Source organism: Acinonyx jubatus, chromosome B3 (assembly GCF_027475565.1).
Source record: "Acinonyx jubatus isolate Ajub_Pintada_27869175 chromosome B3, VMU_Ajub_asm_v1.0, whole genome shotgun sequence".
Lineage (NCBI taxonomy): Eukaryota > Metazoa > Chordata > Mammalia > Carnivora > Felidae > Acinonyx > Acinonyx jubatus.
The window spans coordinates 25,303,988-25,331,226 of NC_069386.1; the positions used below are offsets into that span (position 1 = coordinate 25,303,988).

At 39.2% G+C, this 27,239-nt stretch overlaps 1 protein-coding gene across 2 annotated transcripts in view; it reads right to left on the bottom strand.

Moving 5' to 3' along the window:
* The window catches only part of GABRB3 (gamma-aminobutyric acid type A receptor subunit beta3), a 245,304-nt gene that overhangs the window by 65,973 nt on the left and 152,092 nt on the right, over positions 1 to 27,239 (bottom strand). For both annotated transcript variants that reach the window (XM_027067866.2, XM_027067867.2), the window contains exon 4: positions 5,808 to 6,028. In XM_027067866.2, the coding sequence (XP_026923667.2) occupies positions 5,808 to 6,028 (221 nt within the window). The remainder of the gene's footprint in view (positions 1 to 5,807; positions 6,029 to 27,239) is intronic.

Sequence of the window (27,239 nt, forward strand, 5' to 3'; positions counted from 1 at the left end):
CATTCCTAACAGTATCACACATAAAAAATAGGAATATCCTTACCAATATATGAGACGGCTGTCTGAAGAAAATGATAAAACTGCTACAAGTCATGAATGAAGACATGAATGAATGCAGAAAAGTCACAGTTATGTAGGAAAGATTGAATATAGTATAGCATTTGTTCAATGTTTATCGAGCGTAATTCCAGCCAACATTTCAAACTGTATTTTTTAGAATTTGCTAAAACAAATGATTGTTCATGTGGAAAGATAAACTGGTAAGTATAGAGACAAATAGCTGACTATTTGAGAAGAAAAAAATTGAAAAGTTGCCTTATATACACCAAGATAAATTCTGATGGATTAAGAACCTAAATGGAAAATATAAAAATAAAAGTACTACAGAAAGAAGAATTAGAATTTAAATTTAATTCTCATACAATATTTTTTTCCACCCAAGACAATAGTAGATTTTTGGGATGGAACAATAAATAAGACAGAGACAGTTCTTTTCTCAGAGAATTTATATTCTCATGTTCCCCACCATCATGGGTAATTACAAAAGTCAATAAATAACAAGATATTGACAAGATAATGTTAGCTCTGACTAAGTGCTATAATACAAATAAAACAAGGGAATAGACAATCAGAATAGGATTCCCCTTGTGGAGGTGACGGTTGAAGCATCTTCAATTATGTAAGTACTCTATGATGCCAAAACACGAGTATCTACAAGTGAAGTATTACATCCAGCAAAGAGCATGTGCAAAGGCCTTAAGACAGGAATATCCTCATCCTTGATATTTATGAAGAGTAGAAGGAAGGTCTGCATACTAGAAGCATGATAAAAAGTGAGTGCAAGAGTCAAAGAGTAACAGCCATGTCAGATGGTCTCTTTGCAAATCAGAAGATGAAGAGGTTTCATGGTTTTTTGTTTGTTTTTGTTTTATTTATTTTTGAGAGGGTTGGTGGAAGAAGGAGGGGCAGAAAGACAGGGAGACAGTGGATCAGTAGTGGGCTCTGCACTTACAGCAGAGAGCCCGATGTGGGGCTCAAATTCATGAACCATAAGATCATGACCTGAGCTGAAGTCAGACGCTTAACTGAATGAGCCACCCAGGCGCCCCGAGGTTTCTGTGTTTTTAATTAAAGTATGAGGTAATGTCATCAAATGAGAGTGGTGGGAGTGATTGAAGTGAAGGTGTGGAAGTGTCCTTAAAAACAGGGGAAGAAGGAATGGAGCGTAAAAAGGATACAATTTTATGAGCTTGAATTTAAAATGGAACAAGTGATTTTAAACAGGTTTGAGGAATGAAGTAAATAGGTTATTTACAGTAGCCAAATGATAAAGTCTGAAGCATGTGTCACAACCCTAAATATGTAATTTATTGCTGATAAGAGTAAAAAATTGGCATAATCCTTTTTAGAAAGTAATTCATCAATATGTTATTTACTTACATAAAAGTAACTGGGAACCAGAGACAAAACGGGAGTTTGGGAATTAAGCACACCTATGCTCAAATCACATCAGTCTTATTAGTTCTGTAAGCTTAGGTCTTTTCTGGGGGAAAAAGATGTCTGATCAGAACCACCGTAGGAAATACAGTTTCAGAATAAGATGGCAGCCAAACTAATTAGGTGATTTAATTTGAATCTTGTGAAATAAGTTGTAGCTTCATCTTGGCATTGCATTAAACCTCTTAATTATAAAAATGGCAACTTTAACAATTTTAAGTATTTTTAATAGCAGGTGGGAATGTTACAATGTATTTTCCAATATATTTTGCAATAAGCTTTTCATGTAGAATATTGCTATGCTTTTTTGATGAAGATGACTAAGCCTTAGATTCTCAGATGCTTTTTGAAGCAAATCAATTACTATTTTGTGAACCTATTACTAGTTCCTAACATAAGAAAAAATGTTCCAAAGACAAAATGCATGGCCTGAAGAAAAGATCATGTTACAAAGTTTACTCACTGGTGCAGGGTGAGATATTCAATGATATCAGATGATCAGTTGACTGGAAAAGAAAGATGGGAATATTGTAGAGGGATAATGACTCTGCCTTCTTACAGGCAGCAAAAATCTTGAGCCCAGCACCAAAGAAAACACAAAAACTGTGACAGGAACAGGACCAAGATCTATAAGCATCTTAGCCAAGATCTTCCTAGTTCCTGAAAAGGTTTGGCCGCACAAAGGAAATTTCAAAGAGCCCCAGTTTTATTTTAGGATGGTATGAATGCCCTATCAAGAGCATTGTGTCACATCACATGGTGACTGAGACATGTTCACAAAGCTCAGTTCATTGTTTTATTCAGATGAGCCCAAACCAACAAACTCAAACTAGTGATAGCCCAAGTTTCAAATTCAAGGGGCTGTAAGAGTCATTGAAAAAATAGCTCATGATTTATAATGACCTTTTGTCATTACAAGAACGTGATCACTCTCAAGTATCTGTGTGAGCAGTCATTGGCCACTTTTGTAGAGTCATCAGAGTAATGGATTAATGATTTCCCAGAATAAGACTGAGATGACGTACAAGCCCATGTCATGGACAGCTCATCCACAGCCAGAGATCTTCATCTACGCTCGATAAAGCAAAAGTTCTTATTGATCCTGTACTGCAATGGCTGAATAGGAATAGCAATAGAGGCCTAGAGGAGTTAAATGGTGACTGACCTACCAGAGTAAGCTACTGTGGTTTGGCTGGGTGTAAGCCAATCCCAGTCTCCAGTGGGGAGATAAATCCAACCTTAATGTCTCAGGGATATAGCCAGGACAATTAGTATCTCAGGGATATAGCCAGTAAGAATGCAATCCCTATTGGGCTGGACCTTCATCAGCAGCACCTGCTTTTAAGCAGGAGATAAATAATAATCCTAGTGCTCCATAACCCTTAATGGGAATTTAACTCACTAAAGTCCTCAGCTGCACCAGACCTCATTCAGGCTCATGCCATGGTACCTAGTACCAAAAAGATATAATGTGTCATTGGGGTTTTATACACTGGCACATCCTGGGTTTGCCATGTCACCAACATGATTCAGTGATCACAAAAGTAGAAAGAGAGCAAAGAGAAGGTAGGATTTGGGGCCAAGAGGAGGATAGAGGGTTTCCTATCAATGTAAACACTCACAGTGTTTTTAACCCAAAACACAATACTTATAGTGTGAGTGTGTGTGTGTGTGTGTGTGTGAAATAGAATATATAAAAATGTTACCTCAGTTCACAAGGAATAACATGGAATATGTATATACATGAATTCAATAACATTATTTTGAAATACTAATGTGCTTTTTGTCCAAAAATTCAAGTCAAACTTCAACTTCAAATTCAAATTAATTTCTATATCTATTTGTGATTTTTAAATCTAAAGGCAGAAATTTCTAGATTAGTCAATTTCAAAAGGAATCAGATGGCACAGTGTAGCTGTTAAGCATATGCAGAATGTGGCAGTCTGTTGTTTAGAGATTTTCTTTCTGACAGCTTGTCCAGGTCCATAAAGATCTAAAGAATTGTTTCAAAAATATGAGGTTCTAAATAAAGACCTAAGAAGTATATTGAGACTGCATTTGAATAAAAACAGCTATTTATTTAGAAATCCATTTACTGATTTAAGAGGTTGCTTGAGATGTATAATGGATGTAATTTGACTGGAGAGTAGTTAAAGTTATTGTACCAATTTTATTATTGAAAACTTTCCATGGGCTTATTATATAATTACTTTATATATATTAATATTATTATATTAAATAATATATAAATATTAATATAATATAAATATATATATTTATATTTATACAGGTAGGGTATTAGCTAAAGATATAGTTTTATTCTCTTGGCTTTTCTTATTCTTGTGTTTTGTGTTGTTAAATCCAGCAGTTTCAAATGGAGCTTGAAAATTTATTACAGTTCTTTCATTCATATCATTCTGTCTGCTATGATCTGAATGCTTAAGTGCCCCCAAAATTCATATGTTGAAATCCTATCCCCAAAGGTGGTGGTATTAGGAAGTGGGGGCTGAGGTCATGAGGGTGGATCCTTCATGAATGGGGTTAGCGTTCTTATAAAAGAGATCCCACAGAGCTCCTTTCCCCTTTTCACCAGGTGAGGACACAGTGGGAATGTGCCTACTATCAACAAGGAAGTGGGCCTTCCCCAGCCACTGGCACCTTGATCTTGGATCCAGTGTCCAGAAATGTGAGAAATAAATACCTGTTGTTTATAAGCCATCCAGCTTATGTATGGTATTTTGTTATAGCAGCCAGATAGGCATTCTCCTAACAGTTAAAGTTTCAAAGGAGGCATACTAAATTTTCTACCTCTGGTAAGAAAATAAAGAACATAAAAATAAAAATGGAGAGAACCCAAATAGCAAATTTTGTTTAAAAAGGCAAGCCTAGGCTTAATTTTTATTGATATTGCTTCTTTTTGCTCTTCCCCCCACCACACACACATATGGTTTTTCTATTCATTTTGGCGGGAGGTGGGGCAGGTAAATGAGGGACATGACTCTTCATTTTATGCTCACATGGTTTCTGGGTAACCTTTCATAAAACTGATGTACTTCTCAGAACCTCTGGAGTTTTGCATCCATTTTTTTAATTTCCAGGCAAAAATGAAAGAGGCTTAAAGTGCCCCAGAGAAACATCAACCTGAAACATCAATTATTATAGTAATACCATAGGTTGGTTGTCTTGTACCACTTTTTTTCCTCCTTAAAGTTAAAAAAAAAGTCTGATTTTCACTAAAATCTGACTTCTGTTCTATATATTGCTGTTTTGAGAAAGTCACTCAACATTTCTTCTTAAGGCAATGTTAAATAAACCCTTCCCTAATTTGAAGCATGAAAAGTCAGTGGTGTGGATTTAAATGTATGTTGCTATGATTTCACTAAGATCTATTGGAATCTCAGTAAAAGGCCTATGGTCTCACAATATTTTATGATACATATTTTGTTCAAGATATCCACCATCATCCTCTCAAAACTGTGGTAACTCCTAGAAGATCTCAAAAGCACTTTTAGACCAGGAGATCAGGAAAGACACACGTGCACACATCCACACCCACACACAATTACTCTAAAACAAAACAAAATAAAAATCATTACAAAATCAGCACAAGAGACAAAAGATTTTTAAGGTCACCATTTAGCAAGGTTGATATTCATAATAATTAGCCACCAACAGTGGTGGAGCATTATGGGAAGGTCTGGTGGTTTCCAGGGCAACCAGGAAAGCCCAGAGCCTCTTCAGGGTTCCAGGCAGCAGTCTGGTTTCCTGATTCAAGTGATTTCATTATGAGACCTGGTGAGATGATTCTCATCAGGAAGCTTTGCATTTAGTCATTCCCATAAATATTGGTGACACTACCTCATAAAGCTCTGAGGAGACTATCCCATATAATGGCAAAACTAGACAGTTTTTTCACCTCAGCAGCTTTGGGACAACTTTATTGAAAGCCTCTGCAGTGTCAGAGCAATATTCATTACAGCCTTTGTGGCTGTGATATAGGAAATCCGTCCTCAGAGAATCTGTGCTCTCAGATACGGCAATGCGATTATTTAAAATCAGTCCAAGGAGATGGTTTTTCCCTTGTGTGATGACTATTTATAGTAACAGTAATACACCAAATCTTATAAGATGTGTGTGTGTGTGTGTGTGTGTATGTGTGTGTGTGCGCGCGCGCGCAAATCTCAGTGTTCCGTGGATGTCTCCTAATTAATCTGAGGACATGGCCTCACTTCCTATAATCATCTCAAGTGAGAAATTCAATGCCAATGCGTCATGCAACTGCGAAATTAGCCCTGAAAAGGCAGACAGACCTGAGCCCGTACAGCACCGTCCCATCAGGGTGAAGGCGGATCATGCGGTTTTTCACTGTCACTCCATGCACAAATGACTTTTTGTCATTTAAGAAATATGTGTCAGGCACCCATAGCTGGTCAGCCACTCGATTGTCAAGCGTGAGGTTGAGAGGGATCCCAGAATAGGCAAGCCTTTTATCTCTCCAATATTGTTGAAAATACATGGTTAAGGTGTAATCCTGGGGGGGGGAAAGAAAAGGAAAAAGTTAGTTTGTGCTCAGCCACCGGCGTATTTCCTCCATGACTGGTCAAATTCAGGTTGGAATCCAGAAGAAGTGGGCATTATTTTCAGGCAGGGTTGGAAGCTTGGTTGCTTTCTTGTAAATGCAAATAAATACTAGGTTTAATAGGTATAAATCATGCTAATAAATCCTCTGTTTTAGAAAAAAAAATCCTCTGTTTTATTTAGACAAGAACCAGACTAGACAAATTGGCATTTAAGCAATAGCCACACAGACATAGGGACAAAAAATAATTTTTAAAAAGTCATCATAATATCAGGTTGCTGGCAGGACCCTGAGCCCTCTCCTATGTTCTCCATCTCCCACCAGACACACATGTGTCTTCACCACCTATGGCAGAGGACCTCTATTTACAAATTCTCTCTGCAACATAAGCCTCTTTCCTCTCCTACCCTCTGAGAAAGCTGGAAATACAAACTCTGTAAACATACTTTGGCGACCCAATGACTTGTGGGAGGTCTCTATGCCTTATTCTTTTTTTCTTCCAGAACACCATTTCTATACTAACTAGGCCATATCATCACCTTGAGATGATGATACATTCGTCTGGGAAAAATGGGAGCCTGTAGCTAACGCTGGATATAGGAGAAGAGAAATGGACCATGGTATAACCCTCACAGGCTTGCCAACAAAATAAGCACATATCTAGGCAGATGATCCTACTGTTTTGGTTTGTTTGTTTGTTTGTTTTGGGATTTCTTTTGTAAAGTCATTAATGTAGTAAGAAAGAAAGAAATCAAGCTGAGCATGAAAATTCTATTTTTAAATTTCTATTCTTTTTGGCAATCAATATTCAAGTCTACAACAATCAAGTCTGAAAATTTGGTAATATTCATGGGACATCCTGAACCCCACTATATAAGAATCCAAACTGAAAACCCCACTATATAAGTATCTAAACTCTCCAACCAGGGAAGGAAAAAATACTGTTACATATAGGAACTTCTGAATTCACACACTTACAGGTATCTGAAAACATCCTGGCTTTGTGCACAGTGTGAGAGGGGATTGCAAATCAATTGAAGAATCTATCCTAGACACAGGTCTTATGACATCCTATGCAATACTCATTTTACTGACTCACAGGGCAGTTCTCAGTGCTTGCTAATCTAACAATGCCTATTTATCACTGACCTCAAGAGTGTTAGAACATAGAAGCCTCTGAAATGTCAAAGAACACACCTGTATGTTTTTCTCCAGGTGCTCACAGGCAAGGAGGTGACAAAAACCAATGCCTTATAAATAACTATAAATAGAATAAGTTTTAAACTATAAGGGCCATAAAAAATCAGAGGAGGGGGAATCAAGAAAATTCAAATGGGCTGAGGAGTCTTTATAGAGGTTTCATTTGCAGCTTGAAGGAGAGATACTATTTGTGTAGATGAGAAGACACAGAGAGGAGTTCCCCACCCCCCAGGCACTTATATGGGCAGAGCTCTGTGCCTGGCATTACCTGTGTGAACTGTCCCCCAGCCCACCTCCCATCCTCACAGAGCAGGTAGCATTAAAGAAAGACCTTGGTTAGCCAGATATTAGATAGGGAGCATGAAAAAAAATCATATGAGGGTGCTGCTTTTATTGCATTGATGAGAATCCTTGATGAGTTCAGTTTTGCTGGAACTTAGAGTTCAAGAGGGGAAAAGGACAAAGTGGTCAGCAAGGCTGGATTCTGTGGCAGTGACCAAGAAGGTGGAAAAACTTGAATGTCAGCTCCATAGCCAATGAAAGTCATTGAAGGTTTCAAGTAGCAACTGACGCAACCAAGTGTATTAATCTTGTCTTTTATTTTATGTTTTCCCATGTTTTAACATCTGGACCCTGGTTGACCTTGGAGGGACTTCTCTCCCTCCTCCAAGGGCTAGCTAATTCCTATACATAACAAACAATCCCATTAAGCTCTAAACTCCAAATTCAAACCAACCAATCCAGAGCTTACACCCCAAATGCCAGAGCTCACATCCCAAGTGCTTTCTGTATTGGGCTTTCACACTCAAGGCCAATACATCATCTATGTCCAAGTACCAGGCAACTACAGACAGTCTAGACCATAGGGCCCACTTTAATTACTGAAACTAGCCAATCCTAAGCCTGTTTATCCAGCCTCCCCCATGCCCATTCCTTCCCATGGAAACCACCATAAAGGCTCTTGCCCACAGCTTCCCTTCTTTCCTGTGACTGACCCTGGTGCTTCCCTGTGTGCCTCACATCCCCTGCAATGGATTGTGTGTCCCCTTCTCTTGGGGTCTGTGATTAACAAACTATCTTTTCAATGTCAGCTGCCTCCTGATCTGTTGTGTCTGCCATACCTAAATAATAACACAACCTATTTTAAACACAAAATTGTGGATCAGGAAAATCAGGTGTGATCAAATGGGTGGAGAGTGTTTGCTGGTGGGTGATAGGGAGAACAGGTGGAAAGGGGGTACAGGTTAAGGAAATCCTAAAATTTCACAGATATTAGGCTTGATGTGAATGGACCCACGAAGAGTGCAATCACATACCCTGCATTAGCAGAAACGATGGTTAATGTAGGTGGTGCATCTTTAACTAAAACATGCAAAGTTTTGGTGGCATAAGTTGGAAATCAGCAGTAGCAGCTAAAGGATTTTCAATTTGAATGTAATGCTCCAAATTACATTCTTATTGAAACAGAAGCATTTCACTTGCTTCTCTCTTTGGTTTCTAAGCCCACATCCTACGCCTGAGTCATGAAGTCTAGCACTTCTCCGAGTTTCCTTCCAACTCGCATTCATACAGGTTGCTGTGAGGTTGTAGGGAATGTGTCATTTTGCCCTGGGAACTCAGTTGTCATCAAACTTGGACTCTGGGTCTTGTGCTGTTCTCCACACAAGCAGCAGCACATCTCAATTTTGGTCTTGGGGGTTTGCTGAGGTGAGTTGAGTGGATTAGAGTTGGTGAGAGCTTAAGTCGTACAGGGAGAAAACTAGTATTTAAATTCAAACCTGCTGTATCAGCTGTGCTTTCTAAAGCAATGGCATCATTACACCAGTGGGGACACTAGTCAGTATCCCACTTCTTTCTCCTGTACAGACTGGCAGACAAAGGAAAGGTGACAGCAGACAAGTCCAATCCTCCCTTTGCTCTCTTGTGCAGTTGGGACAGTTAATGGGAGATTTTAGTATTAAGTGGGCCACAGTACTGACTCCTGTTTTGTGCAGTGGTGAGCACCATGCACGATAATGTCAGCAGCAATTAACATGCTCTGATCTCTTGGTATGTGCTAGGCCTTATGCTAGAGTCATTTAAATGTAAAACAGGGATTATCAGTATTCTCACTATCATCCCCCATCAATGAAGAAAAATGTTTTAGAAAGCTCAAGTAATTTGCTTCCTTTCCCCTATGCCCCAATAAATAGGAGTAACTTGGGGAAGTGGGATTTGAATTTGGGGCTCCCTCCCCGGAGGGTGTGACTCTCAACCTCAAAACAAAGCTCCTAAGAACAGAAGCTAAATAGTTCTGCATAATACACTGAAATGAGCTTGGTGGGAGGATAGTCTGCAAAGATATCTTGGTTACTAGAGAATCAAGTCATGTAAGATAATTCAGCTTTTGAGAGGAATAAGAATTGTGGCACCACTAAAGCCCCATCATTGCAAATATTTAGTACAGCTGCTATGTAGGCAAATGCCTTGTGAAAGTTTCTTTTCTTTAGGGAATCCCAGACAAGTTTATGTTTTCCACATTCAGAGGTCCCCAGGGTCTTCATAAGCCCTCCTCACCTTCTTCCTGGAGTGGTCACCACCAAATGTGGGGCAGCTTGGGGGGTGGGGTTTGAGGGAGATCAAAGAGAACAGGGCAGAGGCCTTGAAATGGCATTTCTCAAGTGCAGGGCTTTCAGGGGCTCCAAGGTTCATGGGGAATAGGAACTAGTGAGTCTGATACCAGTGGCGGATGCCAATGTCCTGGGCCTCTGCAGAGCTCACTGTGTCCTTGGCTTTCATCTTTCCTGCTCTGACCACATGATCCACTTGAGCACAGGGAGGCGTCTCCAGTCACACTGACAAGAAATCTCAGACACCAAAAGCTTCTGCTAGGGTGAGAGAAAATTGTAATGGTCTCTTCCTTTCCCATCTCTGCCCTTTGCAGGGGAAACTAAATCTCCTGTAGAGAGACATTAGGGAGGAGTGGGTGTGAGGAGGGGTGGGGATTAGGGAGGAGTGGACTGTGGGGAGAAGCTGGCATTAGAAGGTACGGGGGTCAGAGCAGGTCAGAGTGAGAGGTGGGCCCAGGGTGAGGAAAATCAAGAGTCTGGAGGACAGAGGCTCAATGGAATAGTGGACTTCTGGGAAGAAAGGGCAGCAGGGAGCAGCCAGGCTCAGCAAGGAATGCAGAGGAACAAGGTGCAAAAAGGGGTGGGACATGGGGAGAAGCAGGAGTCTAGGAGAAACAGGCTCATGAGAGTAGTGGGTATCCAGGAGGGGTGGGACACAGGGGACCATCAAGTAAGTTCCTTCACCATGCAGTGCAATGGGAACAGCCTCCAGAAATCTCACCCTGGGAGGGTGGGCTTAAATAGATTAGCACACAGTAGGAAAAGACAGTCTGTTTCCTGGCACTGATCCTTGGCTATGGCACAACCAGCCATATCAGCACATTTAGACAGAGCATGCTGGCAGAAAAAGGAGGGGTGATGGCCAAGAGAGATCAAGATTTATGGAAATAGCTGCCAATGGAGTGAGCCACATGACAGAGGCCTGTGTTGAGAAGACACAGAATCTCCTCATCTGTGAGGCCTTCATGGATTGAGAGGGATAACCTTCACTCCTAACCCTGTCCCAAATTCTTCAGACCTAGGCTCACAAAGTTCCTTCTGGATATAATATGGTATCATTTTATTTTAGAAGACTGTGCTTTGGGTGGTGGTTGAGATTTGTAGTACTTAAAACATTTATGAAACATTCCTCCCATAAAGTAATTTATGGACACATTGGGTGTGTGTGCATGGATAGTAATACCATCTATTGTGTTAGCAGGCCATTCAACAGCCCTGGGTACTCTGAGAACATTGGGTTTCTGGTTTAGATGCAGTTACAACCCTGGAATGTTTAGTTGGGAGGCTGTAAGGAAAGACACTGATTTCCTGGACCTTAGCCCCTTCAGCTGCCAGCACCTCCTACCACCTCTGCTTCTCTATTCCCTCAGTAGTCCAGCCCCAAATCCTTGCCAGGGAAGTCAGCTGGAAGCCCTTGTAGAGGAACAGTCCTTGGCCTCCCAGGTTAGCTTAGCCACTTCTTCACTAGTGGAGACTCAGTTGTGTCCCATATCTAGTCACAAATGGACTGAGATGTGTGTGTGGTGGGGGGTGGGGGAACCTGGACCCAGGACCCCTGCTGAGACCTTCTAAGCCTCTAACCTTCCAGGTTCATCTATATCTGAGATGGTTGTCCATACAAGGAAAACATCCAGCTCTCTGATTTATACTGTGACAGATTCCAGTGGGGACTGTAGCCCTGGGATATGGGATTCAGTGGAGAGACATCAAGCAATAAAGAAGAAAACCCAGGAGTTTCCTCATCCAGAATTCTCTAGTCCCCTAGGACTCAGAATTCTCTGGGATATAATGTATAAATGTGAATTATTTAATTATAGTTGGTTTGAACTATGGTAACGCATCAAAATCATTAGATAAGATTCTATGTCTTGAATTTTTATGTGTCCTATAAAAGGCCTATAACAAACTTTAGATCAGCATGAAGAAATATTGAAGAATTGTATTCAAAACAGTCTTTCTTTAAAAGAATCTTACAAACAAAATAATTCAATTAAGAGATTGTTTATTCCTTGGGTCTTTTGCGGGGGGAATCATTAAGCCCTCTGATAATCTAATGAAGTCATGGTCCCTCTCTCCTCTGTGTGTTTGTGTGTGGATGTGTGCATGTGTTTGTGTATCAATTCAGTCAGCATACTAAAGTCCACTGAGGTGCATTCCTATTGCCTCACAAAGTGAGAACAAATAAAATAGTAAGTGGAGTTTTCAAATTTTTAACACATTTAGAATTTGCATAATTTCTGTCCTCGAAAAAATATGACACAGTTGTCAGGTTTTATCCCAGATTACAAAAATCCACTTCATGCAAAAGTCAGAAGCCAGAGTTCCTGGGTAAGACACCAGCCCAGCCCAGGGTCCTATGGTTTGGAGCCAGTGGGCTGAGATAGCAATGCGGAGGGGAGCGGGCAGGAGGAGATAGGCAGTCTGAGGCTGCTAGGAAAGGATTGCTGACACTCATAGCTCCAGAATCTCCAGTGGCTGGGGGCAGGGAATAGGCATTCTTAAGTATGAGTCATTCACCTGCCAAGCATTTACACATAGGTGGCAATCCTTTGAAAAATCTCCTGAGAATATACAAACAGCAGCAGCAACAACAACAAAAATAACAAAATAAAACCTCAGCCCATCTTTTGGGCACTCAAGCAACTCAAATAAATTGAAAATTTCTTTCTGCTTGAGGAAATCTCTCCACATTTATCACATTAAAAACAAGAATACATATTCAAAAGTGGAAATACTGCTCATTATTCTGCAATTAAGAAATTGACAAGATTTCCTCAGCACAGGAAATGAAGACAAAATTTACTAACCCTGAGAAAGAAATGCAATCTCTAAACTACATTTAAATATCTAGCTGCAGCTGTGAAAGCCACAGGACACCTGCATTTGCATCTGGTTCAGCAAGTTTATGATACAAAACCTTACAGGTAAGTTGTTCTCAGGTTAAGGAAAATTGTTCTGAAAGTTTACATAAGACCTAGGTGGTGGCAACTTCCTTCTGAGATCAGGTTGGGGGACTCTTGGCACTTCTATTAACAAGATATATTTAGAAACTTCTAATCCATTTTTTTAATGACCTAAAAATGAGTATCCAACATTACATACCTCTCTCTGCCAACAACAGACTTCAGTCCCCATTTGTTGAATCCGTATGTGATCTCTCCTAAGAAAGTATGACCCTCATCTCTTTGCTACCCTCTCTTCTTCCTGATCCCCTTTAAGCATTCACTGAGTATCTCTGCAAGCCAGGAACCATGCAGAGTGCTAGGGACCCAGAGATAAGAAAGACATAATTTGTAACTGTAAGTAGCTCACAATTTAGGAGGTAGACATAAAATTGAACCAAAGAAAATGGAAGTGATTAAGAGAAGGAGCTTTGGAATCAAACATGCCCAAGTCTCAAGTCAGCCTCCTGCTGGCTGGGCAAATGTATGTGAATCATTTCACTTAAGCCCACTTACTCTGTCTGGAAAGACTGCCTGCCACACACTCTTAAAGGCTTAGCATAGTGAAGAGCACCCATCAAGAGTCAAGAAATTTACAATAATGCAAAAGAAGTGTATATTTAAGGGATATCTACTAAGTCTGGGGATGGCAGGGAAGGAAGCTGGTGTGTCTATGAGAATGGTCTGGTCTTCTTATAATTGTTATACCTGCCCAAAGGTTCATAGTTTGTATTTTTTATTCATCCATCTAAATGTTAAATGTATTCAAAGATTAACCAGTCATCTCTGTATGAAATGTAAAATGGCTGATGAAAATAGTTACAAGTTCCTGAGCCTCTATAGCCATCTGAAAAACTTACATAGGATATAAATTACTCTAGACATATGTTTTTCTTTCTATATATGAATAGATATCATAGGTATTTTTTTGAATCTATTAAGTTAGAAAAGGAAAATGATTATACTGACCTACATTCAAAGGACAAAAAAAAAAAAGGTAGTATTCAAAGAAATCAAGAATTCAACATAAGCCAATGAGAACCAGGAAGATGTAAGAGAGATGCCTAGGCTAAATGAGACTCTGACAGGGGGTGATTTGCAGGACGTGGTGGAGCAGGATGCCACTGACACACTGGGTCACCTTCTTTGCCTGGTACTTTACCTGGGAAAGTTACCTAATCACTCTGAGTCTCAGAAATCTCTTGTGGAAAAAAGAAACTAAAAATGGTCATTTTACAAAAGTGCTCTAGCAATTAATTGAGCTAACAATGCTTGACTCATAATAGGCATTAGGAAAATTCTACATTCTCTTCCCTCATCCTAGAGCAGGGCTAGTCATTCCTCAATGAAACCTCCCCAGCACATGATGAAAAATGATCCTTTTTAACAGTTGGACCCTTAGCCCATTATTCCATGCAAGTGCATGCCAAACTGCAAAGGAAAATGTGCTTTATTATTTAGAGGTGCAGGTAAAAAAGACTCAGCCTAATACTTTAATATAGAATTCTCAACATCCCTTTCCATTTTAAAATGGAAAAAACTCTATTTTATAGTCAATTGACCCATCTGTATGCAAAACATGTTCACTAAGTGTTCTCTCCATAGCCCCCTTTAATTTTAAATTGATGGCTCTATATACTTTTTTTTTCCCCTAGGGGAAGTTATTTATTCTCCCAAACTGGGAACCAAGGCACCAGAAGAAAGAAGTATCTCCACTGTTCTTTCCCATTCCTAGGTTCCTCCATCAGTTTATCTGACCCATTGTATTTTCCTGAGATTTGCATGGATGGATCCAGCTGCCTTTTGAACCTTTCCAAATGCCCCCACAGGCACCCAAGTTCACTATTTCCAAAATTAACTCATCTTTCTTTCTTACCTTATCTTTCTATCCCAAATCTATTCTCATTCCATACCACCATTCTGTACCCACTCACTCATTCTCAACTAAACCAAAACCAGAGGCTATATACCAATCTCTTCCTTCTTTCTCATCCTACATCCAACATTTACTCAGTTACTGGGTTATGTGAATCCTATTTCCTAAATGCCTTCCATATCTAGAACTGGTCCATGAGTTGGCAACAACAGTACAGAGGGTTGGGAGTGTTTCCACTGATGTCCCCATGATTAGCAATAAGCTCCTGAACTCTCAAATTGCATTCCAGAAGAACGCTTACTCATGTCTAGAGAAGACTGAGTCCAACAACAGATCTCAGATACATAGGAGGTTAAATAGAAGAATATATAATATGATCAGATGTCTCACACTCTGTATGGGAACAGATGTTCCAACTCAGCACAAACGCCATATAAATGAAATTTTGGAATGTGCTTATAAACTGGAGAGTCACTACATATTCTCCTTTTTTCTAAAAAGTATTTATCTGAATAATACTCACTAAGACACCAGACTGTTTACAAATTATAGTCTGCAACATGTGTGTATATACATTTATATAAAGTTATTATATATACAATTATTATTATGTATATATAATCAGATACATATCTTTATTTTCCAGCAACTATCTTTAATTAATAGGCTCCCAAAAGGGGATGTGATGTCTCTTAAATATGTCACTCATCCAAAAATGCTCCAAGCATTGGATATGAGAAACAGACATATTGCTTGTGCAAAGAACTCTTAACATCTCTATATTTGAGGGATATTCAAACAACTGGAAGAATGTTACATCTGGAGACTTGTGAGTGATTTGTCCATATTCTGACTCTGTGGCATTTATCAAGACAGTGCTCTTCCCTTGCTTGAGCATGGTGCCTGCAGATGACTATGAGGTTAAAGATTATATGTCTTTAAATAGTGATGGTCATCTTTTGGGTTGCATGGCTTCTAGAGTTCATATTATTAGATTTGCTGAACTGAGTATCACTTAAAATCACTTCTGTTTGAATCCCTTCAAGACAGAAAACAAGGAAAAATATGCTACAACAGAAAGAAAGGTGTTTATTTGTCATAAAATAAAGGAAGAATATTCCCATTTTAAATGAAAAACCCCTCCCAGATACTTATGCTATGAGAGTTCAATGCCCTTTGCTTTTATATATAGGCCTCTATATCAGGATTTAACAATGGATTTCATCTCCTCAGAGGCAAATCATGTAGATTAGTGATGATACATATTTTAAAGTACTTTCAGATTCTAAGAAGATATGCTATTTTTAGACAGCAAGCCCATTCATTTATGAGATCATGTCTATTTCTGGTTTCTACCCAGAACTTGTTAGGTTATTGTTATTAGATAAATCAACAATATTAAAAATATTATACTCTATAACTAAGAAAATATTGGCTTGATAATCATTCTTTTTCTGAATTGTTATTAATTTCAGCATAAATATTTGGATGAACATTACTGAATGTAATTACATGAAGTAATCCTATCTTCTCGGACATTATAATCAAGGTATAGGTAGCCAGAAAGAAACTGTGATGTAGATTTTCATACACTCAATCAAGCACAGTGCGTAAGGAAGGAAAAACACAAGCGCTAACTTTCAGATAGGAGAGGAATGACATTTTCCTGCTTTTTACTCTCATTTTGCACTGGATCCCACAAATTATGTAGCCTTAGATAAGAGTAGTAAACTATCCTTTGTCTCACCCATGAGATTCATACCTTTTTCCAGCATCCATGAAACTGTGGGTGAAATCCCAGACCAATCACTGTCCTTGACACACTGTCTTTTGCTTTTCCTTCTGCTCAACTGGCCCATCTTCTTTGTCTCTTACTCCAATTCTTTCTTTTCTTCTTAATGCCAGGGTGCCCCAAGGCTCCTTATTCTGAACCACCATCTACCCAATCAACCAAACCTCCATCACTTTTTTTCTCTATCTGCACTCACTTCCTTAGTGATCTCTGCTAACTTCATGGTTTTACATTCCATCTGTATGCTTAGGATTCCCAAATTTTATTTCCAGCCTGATTTATAAATCAAAATCTACACATCCAGATTTAACTGCTAATTTTACCCTAAGAACAGAACCACTTATAGTCTTCCCAATTCACTTGAAGGTATTCCATCCTTGCAGTTACTCAAATCAGAATCTCCATTCATTTTCTGTTCATCTCTTCCCTCACATTCTACATCAATCTATCTATGACTCCACATTAAAAGGGGACTATGGTTCGGCCACTTATCACTGCTATCGCTACCAGCCTGGTCAAAAACCATCTTTCTCCCCTCCACACTATCAAAGCCTCCTAACTGGTTTCTTAAACCTCTATTCTCCCATGGTCTTCTTCCCAACACAGCATCCAGAATGATTTTTAACAATTTATGTCAGATCATTTGCTCCTGTGTTTAGAAATATACAATGGCACCTTAGTCCACTGAAAATAAAGCCCAGGTGGACATGCTCTGGCCTCTTCTCCTATGCTAACTTCATTTCAGCAACAATACCCTCTTTGTTGTTCCTCAAACAATACAGACATTCTCCTATCTTAGTCCTTTTATATTAACTATGTCTTCTGCCTGGAACTCTGTTTCTCCAAATAACCTTCCTCACCTAGTCTGACTTCCTCACCTTAGTCTTTACTCAAATTCACCTTTTGAATAAGCTGTTCCTAATAATGGCAACCTTCATCCCCTGCAATCTTCTGTCCTTTTAACCCTGCTCATATTCTAGTGATCTATTTATTTTGTATTATGTTTATTTTCTTTCTTCCATGCTAGAATGTAAGCTGCATGAGTACAGAAACTTGTCGGTTTTGCTCACTGGTGTATTCCCAGCACAGTGCCAGGACAGTGCTTGGCATATGATAGAGGCTTCATAAACATTTGCTGAACAAGTGAGCAGAACTTCTATGTGACCTGGATTGCCAACATGTCCCTTCATAAAAGTTGTGGATGTGCTTTCACCTGGCATTCCACATTGGTTGGTAACCTTGGATCACTTGCAGTGAAAATTTCTTGGCAGTTTAAAGTCAAACCCTAAATCCAGACTAGTATAGCTATGTGATACAAATTCTCAGGGAAGGTGTCTCTCATGTCACTTAAAGCCCAGATGAGACAGACACATTTCTTTATTATCTCCCTTTGATGGAATTCCCTTTGGGGAAATTTTTCTTACGATATTCTTTCAATGAGTGTGTGGCCCTTGAGTGTGCCAGCTCTATGAAGACTCAATTTTAACCCTCTGCTGCCTGGTCATTAACACCGACCCAACCAGTCACATACAAAAAATGACTCCAGGGCTTCCAGGGCTCCAAGAACAGTTTCCAACACTTTCTTCCTCAGCTTTCTTTCCAAATCTGGCTATTTTTGTGGCTCCTGGTATTTTCTCTTATTTTCCTTTTAATTAAGTGATACAGTGATACCTTCCAATTATGTTTATTTTGATTTGTTCACCATTTATTTTTTTAACATGATTTTATTTATTTTTTAAATATGATTTTGTTTTCTAAATTTTTTAAGTTTATTTACTTTTATTTTTAAAATTTTTTTTTATATTTATTCTTGAGAGAGAGAGAGAGAGAGAGAGAGAGAGAGAGAGACAGAGCATGAGTGGGGGAGGGGCAGAGAGAAAGAGGGAGACACAGAATTTGAAACTGGCTCCAGGCTCCGACCTATCAGCACAGAGCCTGACGTGGGGATTGAACTAATGAACTGTGAGGTCATGACCTGAGCCAAAGTCGGACACTTAACCTGCTGAGCCACCAGACACCCCTAAGTTTATTTATTTTGAGAGAGAGAGAGAGAGAGCATGAGAAGGGGGTGGGGGGGGAGAGAGAGAGAATCCCAAGCAGGCTCTGCGATGCCAGCACAGAGCACAAGGCAGAGCTCCAACCCACGAACTACGAGACCATGACCTGAGCAAAAAACCAAGAGTCAGACACTTAACCGATTGAGCCACCCAGGTGCCCCATGTTCACCATTTCTAATGGTTTTATACTGATATTTCTTTAGAATTTCAAGTCAACCAAATTGCTGACCACAGAGCCCCCATCCCATCATCAATCCTCTTGAGGCTTGCTTCCAATCTCCAGCCTGATCCCAGCAAGGATGCCCAATGACCTCCAAAGGGCACATCTTTTGTCCTCATCTGACTCAATACTTGGGGAGCTTATAGAATGGCTGCAATTGGCTGTTCAGTTCATGGCTCCTGTACTTCCCTGGGCCATGTATATCTCAATGTTCGACTGCCTCAGATTTGTCCCTGTTCCTTCCTTCCTTCTTCCTCTCTTCTGTGGTGACCTCATCCATCCCTAAGATATTTAACAAAATCTTTAGCTAATGGCTCCCTGTTTTTATCTGCAAACCAGCAGATTGAGCACTGATTTCCTTTGAGCACTGATTCTTTATCCAACGACTCTTTTGACAGCTTTATCGGTAGTACCTTGTCTTCTTTACTCTTTCTCTTTCCTTATTCCTAGTCTAATTCCAGGGCTCAACCTAACTGCCTTGGATCAGAATTGTAGGAGGCAAGGCCCAGCACTGGTAATTTTAAAAGTTCCATTTGTGATTATTATTTTTGTATGTAATTAGTCTTTACACCATGAGTTCATATTCTGATCACTATTTTGACTTATAATTACACAGAATCCTTTCACTTCATTAAAATCAGTAAACTCTGTTTCCTAACATCAACAGTCTAAATTTAGAAAGCATGCACATGTGTACTGAAATGCAGGCATATGGATGGCTCCCACCCTGTGCTGCCATGGAGAGTTGAGTCTGTGCTGGGTGAGTTGCAAGAACACAATCTTCCCACTTGCTTCTGAGATTCTAGTGGATGCCAATACATCCTGCTGCAAACCGCTTCCAGCAGTCTCAACAAAAACCACCAACTCTCTGTCAGTAGCTAACATGACAATATGAAGACATGGGTCAGGGCTCTAGGATCACAGCTTTCTGGTGGTGCTTCAGCACAGGTGTCCGAGAACTGTCTCCGAGCATGGATGTCCTGCCTTCTTCCAGGTTCTGATGCTATAAATAACTGTGGCCATCAACCCAATAGACATTGTTACCTTCAACATCACACTGATCAGCTGTTCAGTAAATGAAGAAAAGAAATGAATATTTCAGAATACTTAGTACATGTTAACTTTGCTTGCTGTTTACATCATTTCATAAAGGGTCTTTTTGTATCATACAGTGTATTCATACAGTGGTGTATTCATATAGTGTATTTACACAGAAATCCAGCATTCTCGTAATATTCAGACATTCTCGTATAATCAATTTCTTTAAGCCATTGCGTGCTGGTTGTGCTTATTTTAATTCTTCTAATATCTGCTTTTGGTAAATGTAAACAGATGTTTCTAATTATTCCCTTTCAGTACTTACGCCTGCAAATCATGAATACACAGGGAAGATTTAGGATTCATGAAGAGAAGGTGAAATATATGGTGCCAACAGGAGTTGGCAAAGGATGATTTTGATTGTTAAAATGCCCATATTTTGCTTTGGAAGTTGGTAAATAAGCAAGAACTATTCAATTATTGAAAAACAGAGCATTGTTGTAAGAAAGCAAGCACACTCCCTCAGCTGGTCCTGGTAAACTTCAACATAGTATCTGACACTATTCATATGCAAATGAGTTCAAAAGAGTCATCAAGCAGCGCTGTGGACCAGCCAAGAGAGCTCTAGCCATTGAAAACAAACTTTTACATAGCATCCAGATGGTGATTTAAAGTAGCAAAATGTCTCTATTCACCAAGGCGCTGTTTAGAACATCAACTATCAAGTTAATTGTACATTTTCCTGATTTTGTGAGTAATGTTGAATATTAAAATACAGGTTTTCCATATGTGACTTGCCTCATGTTGGATAGCAGCTAGAGACTATTTTTAGTATGAGAACAATAATAATTTCAAGTGTCCTTTGTGTTTCTCGATCTCTTGCAGGCTGTCTCAGGATCTGCACAGCTAGGATTTAGTCACAGTGCCACTGATTACACAGCTTGTAGACACATTTTTTTTCCCTTCCCATGAATTTGAAATTGTGCATGCCAGACTCAGTTTTAACACAACCAAAGTTGTCAATTAATTAACTGCTGTGCTAATTAGAATTAGAGTTTATAATTTATAACCAGCAATATAATTAACAGCTGGTAATTTAATCAGTCATGATTCACTTGCTTTATATTCACCTTTAACACTGTGAAACTGTTGGCACTTAAAACGTATAGGGTGGGATGTCACAAAAGCTGCAATCTTTTTTGTTGTCTACTGCTATGCGCCTACTGAAAATGTAACCCCACATCCTAAAAAGGCCATTTGTGTGAGGTTAAATGAAACGTTACTGTGAGTGACAAAACCTGTAATGATCTTTAGACTTACTTCCAGCCTTTATAGCCATTATCAAATTTACTTTTATGCATGACAACCTGTGATGATCTGTAGTGATTTGACAACAGTGCAGGACATGAGCGAGAGAAATAATGTCTGGAACTTCATCACTGTTCCATGATGACGGAACATGTTGACTTTTCAGACCTGAGGCAAATGTTAGGAGGTTCTGTAGAACAGCTTGACAGAGCTGCTCCAGGCACCTTACTTCTCAGGGATCCCCTCTCTCTGGGACAGGCTGGATGAAGGTGAGAGAGTAAGGAAGGAGAATAGTGGATTGACTAGTGTAGCTGAGATTCAAAGATTATGCCAGGGAACAGAACACTGGAATACAGGGTCAGCATGTCCTATGGAATACAAACTCATGGTCAGAATTAAGGTTCCCAGAATTGTACTTTGCCCCTCAGCTATCCATGATTAACTCCCTGGACCTGAGAGGGAGCTTACATCTGCTCTGGTCAGTTTAATTAACACAGGTAAGTCACACTTGACATGTCAAGGGGTGGATGATGATTTCCCAGTCACACCAGTCTATCTACCAGTTTATGGCTGGGCCAGTGCCAGGTGTAGCTGGGCTTCCCTGGATGACAAAGGAGAGCTGACAGCAAGATACATACACAGCTGCGGTGTTCTGAAGTAATGAAGTAGCACTAAGAATAAAGAACAAGGAATGCACACATGCACATGCACCCACAAAAACACACTAATATATGTGTGGGTATGTATGTAAATATAAATACACACAAATAGACAATTCAAAAATCATGGGAAGGAAAATGTGTCTATAAGCCATGACTATTCAGCTAAAGAATTTATCTATAAGCAGCACAGAGGCTGAATCCTAGCTGTGCAGCTGAGAAAGCTGAGAAAGACTGTAAAGGAATGAGAAACATAAAGAACACTTTGAATTATTGTGCTCACTCTAAATAAAGTCTAGCTGATATCCTATATCTATATCTATTTACCTATCTCTCTGAATATATGTATTTGCATATATATGTGCATACACACACACATTAAGGCGGTAATAGATAGTTGTATCAATATATAATTTTTAAATATTGTGGGTTGCTGCAGAAAAGATTATCAGTTAGTCAATGGCCAGGCACTTATTAATTCAATTCATTTATTCATGGACTTAGTCATTCAGTCTTTGTATTCATTCAGTCATTCAACTCTTTCTATTCATTTATTTATTACATTTCCCTAACTAAGCTTATAAAAGGAATACTTGTTATGGGTTCACTCTACAAGATGTGTAACACTTTTATTTAGACCCTCTGTTCAAGCCCCATCTTTTCTCCCATCAAAGTCTTTTAAAGGTCCATCTTTTTCTTTCTTTCTTCCTCCCACCCTCATCATCACCTCTAGGCAGAGCAGTGTACCATTTCTCCCTGCTTCAAGCTAGGTCCTCTTGCCCACTTGTTAAAATAGTCTCCAGTCCTTGTGGTCAAACCTACCTCACTCTGTGTTTGCATCTGTGGCAGCACAGAGGAATGTATCTGCAGCCTAGCCGCAGGCTCTCCTTTCCTGAGAAGTTCCGTATGTGCTCTGGTCCTGACCAGGACCCGAGACTCCAGGCCTTCATGCCCTCACTTCCTTGTATCCCTCAGTCTGTGTTTCTAGGGCTCCAACAGGTGGATCTTGAAAGGGTGACATCTCTTGCACCTGAAAATAAACCTGATACTGGGATCATCATTGCTTGAGCCAAAACCCTGCTCTTCTCAAGCAGCTAAGTGTTCTTCCTGCACAACACATGAGCTATAAACTCTGGCTGGTCCACACTAGATTTGCAGTTGATTTCCCAACTGCACCAATATGGCCAGATTGTCTGATTCCCTCTGTATTGCACTGGTCCTCTCCACAGTTGGCTCTCCATATTTTCACCATCTTATAAGATTTTCCTACTCCATCTCATCTTTCTGCAAAGAACACTAAAGTGACACATCCACCATGGAAACTTCTTGGACTCTCCTCCACTGTAGACTCAGTCAGATCCTCACCTAAATAAGGAGGTTGTCCCTGATGAGTACCAACTTTACTAAGATTTCACAATTCTCTGAAGGCCATATATAAAAGTTTACCAAGTACTTGCTATCTACTTGCTTCATGAAAACTCCATGCATCCATTCTGGGTTTTGGGAGAAAAGCAATATATGATGCTAAAATATAGCCACAGGGAAAACAGAAAAGCAAACAATGCAAAGGGACAAGGAGCAATCAGAAATGGACAATCCATTTGGAGCACATCCACAAAGTAACCTGAAATCCTCAGGGACAGTCACTTATTGGAGCAAACTAAAAATAGCAGCCATGGGCATTAGCCAAAATGCAGTCTTCAGGCACCTGGGTGGCTCAGTCGGTTAAGCATCCGACTTCGGCTCAGGTCATGATCTCATGGTTCGTGGGTTCGAGCCCCGCATTGGGCTCTGTGCTGACAGCTCAGAGCCTGGAGCCTGTTTCGGATTCTGTGTCTCCCTCTCTCTCTGCCCCTCCCCCACTCGCACTCTGTCTCTCTCTGTCTCAAAAATAAACATTAAAAAATTTAAAAAAAACAAAAAAAACAAAATGCAATCTTCAGCTGTAGGTAGGAGCAACTTTCTTCTTGTGGTGTCTTCAGACTCCCTCACCATACACTGAGGTCAATGTCATTAGCATTTGCATTCCCTCTGAGCATGAGTACATGACAGAACCAATATGCAACTCAAAATAAATTCCCTAGGTTTAAGGATGGCCGTGTGTGTGTGTGTGTGTGTGTGTGTGTGTGCGTGCGTGTGTTGTGGAGATTCACTCCACAAGTTTTTACCTGGGATTAGTCCTATGGGTGACCTTCTTAAGCCTTTGTTACTTTTTCATGTATTTATCTAATAAACATTACTGATGACCACCTATATGCATTGCCAATCCACAGAAGAGGGAATTCAAAGTGAAATAAGATATTGTCGGTATTCAATATGAGTAGGTCCTTAAAAAAGGGGGGAAATTTGGGCATAGATACCACACAGGGAGCACAGCTGTGCACATGAAGGCAGAAATTGGGGTCATGCATCTACAAACCAGGAAACCCAAAGATGACCAGTAAACTACCACACACTAAGAGAAAGGCCTGGAACAGACTCTCTCACAGCCCTCAGAAGGAACCAACCCTACTGACAACTTAATCTTGAACTTCTAGACTCCAGAACTGTGAGAAAATAAACTTCTGTTGTTTAAGCCACCTGGTCTGTGGTACTTTATAATGGCAACCCTAGCAAATTAACATACTGCCACAGCCATGATGGGTGGTGGTGATGGCAACAGAAAGTCATGAATTCTGTTAATAGCTATTATACAAAAAAAAAAAAAAAAAGATAAAGAATGCTAGTGACAATGTGCAGAAAAGGAAACCTTCATGTTCTGTTAGTGGGAATGTAAATTGGTACAGCCACTGAAAATGAAAGGGGGTTCCTCCAAAAATTAAAAATAAAACCATATGATCCAGCAGTTCCACTTCTGAAAATATATCCAGAGAGGATGACATTATGTTCATTGAAGCATTATTTATAATAGCCAAGACATGGAAACAACTTAAATTGTTGTCATCAAAAGATGAATGGGGGAGCCTGGGTGGCTCAGTGAGTTAAGTGTCCGACTTCTGTTCAGGTCATGGTCTCGCGATTTGTGAGTTTGAGCCCCACGTCCTCGGGCTCTATGCTGACAGCTCAGATCCTGGATCCTGCTTCAGATTCAGTGTCTCCCCTTCTCTCTGCCCCTTCCATGCTCATGCTCTGTCTCTCTCTGTTTTTCAATAATAAATAAACGTAAAAAAAATAAAAAAGATGAGTGAATAAAGAAAATGCATATATATATGTCATATCACATATATATGTATGATACACACACATACACACACACACATGCTGGAATATTACTAATCCATAAAAAGAAAGATATTCTGCCATTTCAGGCCACATGAATGGACTTTGAGAGCATATAATGCATTATGCCAAGATAGAGAAAACAAATACTCTATTTTCCACTTATATATGGAATCTAGAAAAACTGAACTCATAGAGAGTAGATTGGTGGTGTGGTTGAAGAGTAGAGAAAATGAGAAGACGTTGGACAAAGTGTACAAATTTCCACTTATAAGATGAATAAGTTCTGGGCATCAGAAGTGTAGCATGATCGGGGCGCCTGGGTGGCTCAGTCGGTTAAGCATCCGACTTCAGCTCAGGTCACGATCTCACAGTCTTTGGGCTCAAGCCCCGGGTCAGGTTCTGTGCTGACAGCTCAGAGCCTGGAGCCTGCTTCGGATTCTGTGTCTCCCTCTCTCTCTGTCCCTCCCCTACTCATGCTCTGTCTCTGTCTGTCTCAAAAATAAATAAAAACATTTAAAAAAAAAGAAGTGTAGCATGATGAGTATAATTAATAGTTAATGATATTGTAGTATATACTTGAAAGTTATGAGAGTAGAACTTTAACGTTCTCACCATAACAACAATAAACAACAAAACTGTGATTATGTGAGGTGAAGGATGTGTTAACTAACCTTACTATAGCAAACATTTTCCAATATACACATTTATCAAATAATCACGTTATACAACTTAAACTTATATAATGTTATATTGGGAAAAAAAGAAAAATTCACATTTTTGAATGGATGAAATGTCTGTTCCCCTGAAAAAGAAAGACATGAATATGTTTGGAAGAAATTTAGGCAATGAGACAACAATGTCCCCATGATGGTGTGTACATGGTGAGGAAAGGAAGCACTAAGTAGGAGGCAGGCTGATAGCTAGAGTAATTCTATCTCATCAGTATGTGACAGAGTCTCAATGAAAATTTTAATCTATAGATTTGTACCAAAATTAGAAAATAAGATATAAAGAGAAAATTTAAAACACCTCTAATATCTCCAATTAAAAGTCACCCTTGTTCCTGTTCTGATACATAGGCTTTCAGTTGTTCTGGTCTGGTGTGTGTGTGTGTGTGTGTGTGTGTGTGTGTGTACCTAGAGATAATTACTTGTTAACAGAAATTAAACTTTCCTTTATATGCCTGATATATATATATATATATATATATATATTCATGCCTGATATTTTAATTAAGAATACATTTAAAATTTATTTCCACACTTCAATATTACCCTATCAAATAATGAGATCTATTTTTAATAGTGAGATATAATTTATATACCAAGAAATTCACCTGTTTTAAGGGTGCAATTAAATAATTTTTATCAAATTTTCAGAGTTCACCACAGTTTAAATTTAGAGCATATCCATCATTCCAAAAATAAACCATGTGTCTATTTGTAGTGACTCTCCATTACACTATTATAACCCTAAGCAACCACTAATCTACTTTCTGCTGTATAGATTTGACTCTCCCAGACATTTCATATAAATGGAACCATATAGTGAGTATCATTTTGTACCTGGCTTCCTTCACTTAGCATGATATTCTTGATACACATTTATGTTGGAGCATATGTTAGGGCTTCATTTCTTTCCAGTACCAAATATTTATTACATAGTATGAATCTAAACCAGTTTGTTCATGCATTTATCAATTAGTGAACATTTGGGTACTTGAGTACTCACTTTTTGAAAATTATGAATAATGCTGTTATTCATATACAAGTCTTTTGTGGGCATTTTCACTTCTGTTGGATATATACCTAGGAGTGGAATTGCTGGGTCATAGGGTAACTACCCTAAGAAATGGTCCAATTGTTTTTCCAAAGTAATTGTATCAGTTTAAAGTCACCCCAGCAATATGAGCGTTCTGAGTTTTCCACATCCTTGAAAAGACTTGCTATTTTCTTTGTTACTATGGTCATCCTAGTACTTATGAAATGGTATCTCATTTTGGTTTTAATTTGCCTTTCCCTTTTATTTTGCTTTTTTGTCATTCATTTAACATTTTTGAAAGAAATATCTGTTAAGAATCTTTGCCAATCTTTTTGTTTTTCTTATTATGTTTCAAGAGTTCTTTATGTGGTCTAAACATAAGTCCTATGTCAGTTATATGCTTTGCAAATATTGTCTCCATGGCTGTGGATTGTTTTCCATTCTGTTAGCAATATCTTGAAGAGTTAGCAATATTTTGA